Source organism: Oryctolagus cuniculus, chromosome 12 (genome assembly GCF_964237555.1).
Source record: "Oryctolagus cuniculus chromosome 12, mOryCun1.1, whole genome shotgun sequence".
Taxonomy (NCBI): domain Eukaryota; kingdom Metazoa; phylum Chordata; class Mammalia; order Lagomorpha; family Leporidae; genus Oryctolagus; species Oryctolagus cuniculus.
In genome coordinates this window covers 102,149,760-102,158,396 of record NC_091443.1, presented here as the reverse complement: position 1 = coordinate 102,158,396, position 8,637 = coordinate 102,149,760, and the positions used below count along the sequence as shown (strand labels likewise).

At 50.6% G+C, this 8,637-nt stretch overlaps 1 protein-coding gene across 1 annotated transcript in view; it reads left to right on the top strand.

Annotated features, from left to right (window-relative positions):
* The first annotated feature begins 784 nt into the window (after positions 1-784).
* Positions 785-8,637, top strand: part of BNC1 (basonuclin zinc finger protein 1) — a 33,659-nt gene continuing 25,806 nt past the window's right edge. Inside the window, exon 1 of the mRNA XM_070054574.1 lies at positions 785-911. Within this exon, the coding sequence (XP_069910675.1) occupies positions 810-911 (102 nt within the window). The 5' untranslated portion in view covers positions 785-809. The remainder of the gene's footprint in view (positions 912-8,637) is intronic.

The window sequence follows — 8,637 nt, the reverse complement described above, 5'->3', positions numbered from 1 at the left end:
GGGAGGAGAGAGCCAGTCTGATTCGTCGCAGGCTCTGGCTTCAGCAGCTGCGGGCCATCTCGGTCGGCTCCCCAGGGGCCTGACACCCTCCTCTGGCCTCAGGCCCCAGCGAGCTGCTTCTGGGCAGACCCCTCCTCCACCTGCCCGGGGTGTGTGTCTGCATCTAACAGGAGCCGCAAAACTTCCAATCCCGTTTTACAACGGAAGCAACTGGGGCTCCGAGGGCCACTTGGTCCCCGCGGGGCTCTAACTCCTCACCCCAGGGGGCGACCCCCTCTTCCACAGCCTGCGACAGGTCACACACACACACACACACACACAGGACGGACGCAAAGTGGGACCCGCGGGCGCCCCGGGCTAGGCGGCATCATGGCCTGACGCGAGCCAGGGAACTTCAGAGCGCTCGCCCTTCCCCGGGAGAGGCAAACGCCGACACGTCTGTGTCTCTCCCCGACAAGTGCCTTCAAGCCCGCCCGCCGGGGCAGACACCTCCGCGCCGGCGGCGGGCGAGGGCTCCGCGGTCTGCGGGGGCCACGGCCTCGCATCAGCTGCGGGGATTTAGCGCGCTCGCCCGCGGCCCCGGAGCCCGGGGGGCGTCGCCCGGGGACGGGGACGGGGGGTGGGGGGCTCGGCCGCGACTCCGGCCGCCGGCGCTGGGGGGGTGGGGGCAGGGGAGAGGCGGGGAGGCGGCGCGGGCGGGGGCGCCCCCCGGGGCGCAGGGGGCCGGGCGTGCGGGCACACGCGGCGCGGCCGGGGCGCCCGCGGAGCCGCCCACTTGGCCGCGGCGGGCCCCGACGGCCGGAGCTTGGATGCGGCGGCGGCCGCCGAGGCGGGGCGGACGCGCTGCGGCCCGGGCCGGGGAGACGCGCCGGGAGCCCCGGCACGGCGGCGGCCGCAGCAGGATGGCTGAGGTAAGCGGGGCGCGGGCGGGCGGGCGCGGGGCGTCGCTCGGAGTGTGGGGGACCCTCCCGGGGGCCACCACCTGCGCGGCGGCGGCGGCGGGAGGGGGCGTCGTCCCCGGCTGCGAGGGCCTCGAGGGCGCGGGGACCCGGAGCGCCCCGGAGGAGCCGGCGTTTCCCGCGCGGGCCGTTGGGACAGCCTGCACCCCTGCACCCCCCGTTTTGCACCCCGCTTTTTACCTCGGGAGGAACGAGACAGCTGGTTGCCTTGTTGGTGCCTTGCGTGTTTCTCTCGGGGGGTACTAAGTGTGTTGTAACTTTCAGGCCGTCTGCGGAGTGTAGCGGAGACGGGCAAGTGGCTCTTGTCCCCCGGGGGACGAATCTTTTGTTTTAATTTAAAAAAAAAATTTTTTTTTTTTTTAAAAACTCCTGCACTTTGACGTCCGGCCGGTCGCGTCCGAAAGCCTGGCGGAGATGCGGGCGGCGGGAGGCTGACCTTGGGACGGTTCGGCGCGGCGTCCCCGCCGCACCGGCAGGCGCCCCCGGGTTGCGGCTTCGAAGCCCGCCGCAGCCGTGTCCGGCCGCCTCGGGGCGATTCAGCTGTCAGTGCCAGCAAGTGCGCCCTCCAGGGTCCCCCCGGTCCCCTGAGAGCCTCCGCTTGGGGACCGCGCGAGCGCAGCGCGCCCGTCTCGGGAGCGCCCCGTCGGTGCCAGGGCGGCGGGCGGAAGGGGCGGCCGCGGGGTCCCCGCTGCCCCGCGGGCGGACCCCGAGCCCCCGCGGCGCCCCGGCTTTGCCTGTAAGCTCCTAAGGATTTGTCAGCCAGATGTGACAAGATTGCGGAGAGGCAGAGTGCAGGAGGAGATCTGATATTAATCAGCGCATAGCTCCGAGCCAAACTTTCTCAACTGCGGTGTGGAAACATGTTCTTCTCATTTAAGGCATCTCCTTGGGGCTGCGGCGCTGCCACCGGTGGCCGTTTGACAGTTAAATGGAGAATGCCAGCCAGCAGCCCTGCTGGGGGGCGTCGGGGGGCTGGGGGGGAGGGGAGCAGACCCTCGGCCCCGTGTCCCCCGGTTTTATGGCCGGGCTGCGCTCACCGCAGCTCTCTGAAGACCAGGGCATTTAAATGGGGCCAGACGCCTGGTCGCAGCCAGGCCTCTGCTGTTAACACTTAAGGGGCCTACAAGAGGCCCCGCTGGTGTCCTGGGAATCCCTGTCAGCGGAGATGTGTGTGTGTGTGTGTGTGTGTGTGTGTGTGTGTGTGTGTGTGTGTGTGAGAAAACATGTGTTCCTGCACCGGACCCCGCAGCAGATGTCGCCCAAGTTTTTCCCGGTTATATTCGTCTCAGTTTGGCTTGACAATGAGTGGATTGAAAAACAGCATTTGGCAGATCTGTCTTTTGGTGTGTGTGGTTTTGAATGTTTGGGTTTTTTTGTTGTTGTTGTTAATGTCCTCTTGGCTTGTTCATTGTGTTCATTTGCTGTTAGATTTTTCCGTGATGGTTTCGTAAGATTTCGTAGATTCTGGGCTTTTCAAATAGCAGCGGTGGTGCGTTCAGACTGTTGTTCAATGCTTTCTCAATTGTCCCCTGCTAGATTTCGTTTTGATAAGCACTATTAAAACTCCATTAAAATTGTAGATGTCAAAATACAATTTTGGTACATCTCAGAAAAGGACATTACTGCACATGTTACACGTTGTGCCCCATTTAATTTTTGCTTTAAATAGGTGAGAGAAGATCTCTACCCCCGTGGCTATGATGAGCTTTGATAAATAACTGTATTCTTTTTGGCATGCTTTCTGAGTTAAAAAGAGTAAGATATGAGTCATTTGATTTCTCATCTAATAAGTTTGCTAGCCTTAATTTCACCAAGAAACTGCTTGTATTTCCACTCAACTGTCGGTCGAAAATATTCCTGTTATAGTTAAATGCTGAGTGAGAAGAGGTGGTGAAATCTTCACTTAGCACACACGCTGCGCGTGCTTTGGAACTCGTAATTATGTTCAGACATCTGTGCGACTTGAGTTATCTTCTGTACCTATGGAGACCCTTCAGCTAGTAAGGATTCCGTGACCAGCCCTCCATCAGTGGGCGAGAAAGTGGTAGGTTGAAATGATTAAATGGCGATTGATAGCCACCAGGATGGGAAACAGTGACCCGTTTGCTGTTAATGAAATGCACGTTAGAACTATTATCCAACATGCCTAAGTTTTACATAGAAGGTTATTTGATTTTATTTTTTAATCTGCTTTTCCCCCATGCAACCGTTAGGCCTGCCTCCCAGGCCTGTGCCCACAGTCTACCTCAGGATCATCATCTTGGAAAGACATCCAAACCAGTGGCTGAGAAGAGCCAGACAGGCCGCCCCGTAGAGCAAATAATAATTGTCCCTTAAGCACATACTTGTCGTTTATGAATGCCTAAGGATAAATATAAACAGGGGAGAGTTTTACAGAAAATTTCAGTGCTTCAGTAAAAGTCAGCTGCAGCCTGTGGGGCGGAGTGGGGGCAGAAGTGGTTCAGCTTTCGTATGTGGCTGTAGAAGCTGCTTTGACGGTAGCCATTAGAAGAGTTGCCCCGGAGGTTCCACAAGGTAAATTACTTGCAGGAGGAGCTTGCTTCTTCCCAGGGTGAGTTTTCTCCTCTGCAGATGTTAGAGATGTTAAATAACCTGAGTTACTTTTGTCAGAAACAGCCCTTTGTGGAAAGAAGTGCCCTAGCCAAGGTGGAATCCCAGTACTGTGCCCCTTACTTTTTGATATCTAAGATACATTTAGGAAGTCAGAGCGTTTTTGTAATAACCTTGTTCCAAGCGTCCTGGAGAGTTTTATTTATTTCTTTTATATCTTTGTGATGTTACCTGAAAGATGTTAAAAGATAACAGGGTTCTGTACAGAAGGAGTGTCTGGAAAGGGGGGGCTTTGTTTTTGTTCTTTTTTTTCTTTTAAATTGATTTCCACCTGAAATCCTTATTTTGCTTATCTTGTCATTCTTTGAAGTCCTTTTATCTAATTCTGGAAATTCCAAGGTTCTGGCGTGGCACCACTCTCCACACATATGTAGCCAAAGAGGGTGGGTATAAACAGCAGACAGCTAATCAAGGGTCCCGTGTGGAGCCTTCTCAGACTTCTCCGTCCTGGGCAAGCAGGCGGTCACTGTTCCTGTCCACACATGGGCTCCTTCTTATAAACTGGCTGAACGAATCACAGGAATACTCTGCCTTGGGGGGATGATAATTTTACTCAGTGAATGTAAAGTTAAAAACAAACAAAGTGTTGTAAAGGCCAGGTTCAGACAGACCTGTGTGGAGGGAAGTGCTTGTCTTGGATAAATCGGATTCGGGCTTCTAACTTTTTTGTTCATACTGGTATTAGTTGGACTTTCTCCTCCTGCAGATTATTTGTGTGCTCCTACCACATATTGAAACATATCAAAATTATTTTCCAGTTCTACACCAGCTTCCAGAAGCATTGTGTATGTTCTTGTCTTCTGTTTCTTGCATTATTCATTAGGAAGGTAAAGTTTTTGTACCATCAACTAACATTTCATGAAAACACGAAGCTGAATTTTAAAAGGGAGATCCATATGGCATAATTAAGAGGGTTTTCTTTTTTTAAAGCTTAGTTTTAAAAATCTTGTTTTCATTAACTTCCTTAAAGAAATCTTTATGAAGTTTTACTTAGAGAAGTGTTCGTGATTTTATCTTTATTTTGCAGAAGCAGCAAAGTTGCTTTACTGGTGTAACTGGCCACCTTAGTAAAATAATCCTAAAGTTAAGTGTCTGGTTTGCTTTGATTTTTCTGTTCTTTTCCCCAGTCTGATTCAGCTATGTTCAGAAGTTCTCATGCATGCAGTTAACAATTTCTCTGGGCTTTGTATTATAAGTTTCTGAAGATTATTTCTGAGGTCTCCCAAATTTGGCTTAGATAGAAAAAAATATCTGTCCATATCATTTATGTCTCTATAGTTTTTTTTAAAGAAGAAATGTTTGGTTTGGTTTCTAAGGTAATATTTGCATGTCTTTCTACTATTTTTTGTATTTCCAGCCTTCAGAACTAATAATTTTAAGAAAAAAGCACAGATGTTAAATTATTTTGGCACAGGGTTTATACTTTGATTTATAGACATCAAAAGAACAAGTATTTTCCCCATCACCCTCTTTGAACTAAGCAGCAAGAGAACACCGCAAATGTGTCACGCATGCTTTCTACTCACAGGTAGACAGCCCAACATCTGTCACCTGAAGGGGCTTTCCCTCCCACCTGCGCCCCCCATACCCGCTGTCTCCATTTACTGGCCTGGCCTTTCATCTCCATGTTTGCAATGAACAACCAGATTCTGTCATTTCTCTGTCAGCATCATTGTATATTGGTCTCTGCAGCTTCCCCCCGTCCCTCTCAACTGTGATCGTGGTAAAGTGTCCCCCAGTTGTTCAGAATGCCGATGGTCCTATGAACCCCAGCCCCCACCCCATACTGCCTTTCATGGTTGACTGTTACTGCCCATCATAGAGACCTGTGCCCCTGGGCCTGATGGTGTAGTGACCCTGTCTTTGTGCCTGGGCCTGCAGTATTTCCTGCGTGCACTGACGAGAGCTTGCCCTGTCCCTCTCTGTCATCTCTCTCAAATTATGGCAGAAGTGCAAGTTTTATTTTTTCACTTTTTATTGTAGAAAATTTTAAACAATTAGAATTGTTTGATAAAGTTTGGTAATAACATATGCTTGGGGTCCCAGCAGTTCCCAGCATTGGACCAATCATTTCGTTTATATTCCCTACCCATTCTCTCCACTGAATTACTTTTAAGCAAATCCTAGGTATCATATAATTCAGTCATAAATATTTTAATATATAGCTCTAAAATATAGAAAAACATCTTTTTAAAACAAAAGCAGCATACCACAGAGCACCTAAAAGTTAGCAACAACTTGTTAGTGTTGTTCCAGACAGTGGACAAATTTCCTTGATTATCTCTTCAACTTTCTATTATCATTAATTTGCCCAAATTAATATTCAAGTAAGGTCCATACATTGTGTTTTGTAGTCAGTAGGTTTATACTTGATTTTTTTTCTTGCAGTTCATCTGTTGAAATGTGGGGTCATATCTCCTGTAAGGTGCTCCCCTGCCTAGATGTGGATGGCTTCTTTATAGAATCATTTTAATATTCCTTTGTTCCCCGTAGAGTATTTTCTTAAATTGGAGTTGATCAAGAGCCTTGATCTGATTCAGGTTTGAACTTTTTTTTAAGATTTATTTATTTATTTGTTTGTTTATTTATTTATTTATTTTTGACAGGCAGAGTGGACAGTGAGAGAGAGAGACAGAGAGAAAGGTCTTCCTTTTGCCGTTGGTTCACCCTCCAATGGCCGCCGTGGCCGGCGCCCTGTGGCCAGCGCACTGCTCTGATCCAAAGCTAGGAGCCAGGTGCTTCTCCTGGTCTCCCATGGGGTGCAGGGCCCAAGCACTTGGGCCATCCTCCACTGCACTCCCTGGCCACAGCAGAGAGCTGGCCTGGAAGAGGGGCAACCGGGACAGGATCTGGCGCCCCGACCGGGACAAGAACCTGGTGTGCCAGCACCACAGGCGGAGGATTAGCCTATTGAGCCGTGGCGCTGGCCAAGATTTATTTATTTATTTGAAAGGCAGAGGAACAGAAATTGTGAGGGAGAGATGGGAGGGGGAGAAGGAGAGAGTTCAATCTTCCATCTGCTGGTTCACTTCCCAGGTGGCTGCCAGCAGCCAGCTCTGGGCCAGACCAAAGCCAGGAGCCTGAAACTCATCAGGGCTCCACACGGGCGGCAGGGACCCAAGCACTGGACCCGTTATCTGATGCCTCCCAGGGTTAGCAGTAGCAGGCAGCTGCTTGGAAGTGGAGCATCCGTGACTTGAACCAGCGCTCCTGTATGGAAGGCTGGCTTCACAGGCAGCAGCTTACCTGCTGTGCCCCAGTGCTGGTTTGAATTTCTTTGGCAAGAGCACCTAATGTCTGGTGTCATGTGACCTTCCATCCTGCGGCAGATGACCTGGTCGTCTTTTTCAGGAGTTGTAGGATAATATTCTGGTTCTTCATTTATCTGAGTCCTATTCAGAGGGAATTCCTGTATCATTCATGATTTGGTTACCCGGAAATAGATTGTGTAGAAAAGGATGCATTTTTGATGCTTTTCCTATTTACCGGTTTTCAAAATAATAGTTGGTTTCCCAGTAGTCTCTAAAAGGTAGTCAATGAGTTTTGTGCTTGATTGATTTTTAATTAAATTTTTTCAAATTTATTAACAATTGCACATGAGCTTCCATCCTCTCGTTGACTCCTCAGGTGTTCACAACAACACAGCCAGGGCCAAAGCTGGGAGCTGGGGACTGAATCTGCATCTCCCATCTGGGTGGTGTGGACCCAGTTACTGATGCCATCATCTGTTGGCTCCCAGGTATCAGGAAGCCAGGTTCAGGAGTCAGAGCTGGGGGAGCCGGTGCCGTGGTGCGGTAGGTTAATCCTCCAACTGTGGCACCAGCATCCCATATGGGCGACGGTTCTAGTCCCAGCTGCTCCTCTTCCAATCCAGCTCTCTGCTATGGCCTGGGAAAGCAGTGGAAGATGGCCCAAGTGCTTGGGCCACTGCACCCGCATGGGAGACCAGGAAGAAGCACCCACCTGGCTCCTGACTTTGGATAGGCGCAGCTCCAGCTGTTGCGGCCATTTGGGGAGTGAACCAACGGAAGGAAGACCTCTCTCTCCATCTCTCCCCCTCACTCTCTGTAGCTCTACCTCTCAAATAAATAAATAAACCTTTAAAAAAAAAGTCTGAGCTGGGCATTGAACTTAAGCACTTTGGTGTGAGGTATAGACATCCTAACTGGTGTCTTGACTGCTTAAGCCAATCGCTCACCTTTTTTTTTTTTTTTTTTTTTTTGGAGTATATTTGGAATTTTAACATAGTTGATGACTCAGGCTAATTTTTGACAAATCACGCTCTCTGCTTTTCTTTTTTTTTTTTTTTTTTTTTTTTTTGCTCTCTGCTTTTCTTGACCAGCCCAGCTGTATGCCTGTTCTTCCCAGTGAAGCTGTGTGCTCCCCTCGTGCCATGCCATAAGTTCCTCATCTTCTACCCCCCCCCCCCCGTGAACCCCCCGCCATGGTACATGCTACATGATAGATGGTTTAACAGCAAACAGAAAACAACTTGCTGCATAATTGGTTATCCTTTGTTACGCTCTGAATGGAAGATGGCGGTGTGACAAGCGTCTTGTCTGTGTGTGTTTCCCCAGGTGGGCTGCAGCCCTGTTGTCAGCCACAAATAAGCCACTGCGCACAGAAACACCTCATGAGGTTCTTCTCTGCTCTTCCTGACACTTTTTTTTTTTTTTTTTTTTTGACAGGCAGAGTGGACAGTGAGAGAGAGAGACAGAGAGAAAGGTCTTCCTTTGCCTTTGGTTCATCCTCCAGTGGCTGCTGCGGCCGGCGCGCCACACTGATCCGAAGCCAGGAGCCAGGTGCTTCTCCTGGTCTCCCATGGGGTGCAGGGCCCAAGCACCTGGGCCATCCTCCACTGCCCTCCCGGGCCACAGCAGAGAGCTGACCTGGAAGAGGAGCAACCGGGACTAGAACCCTGTGTGCCGGCGCTGCAAGGTGGAGGATTAGCCTAGTGAGCCACGGTGCTGGCCCCTGACACAAGTTAATACTGTTTTTGGAGGTCTGGTTGTACCTCTGTGGGTTTGCATGTGTGAGAAAAACAGTG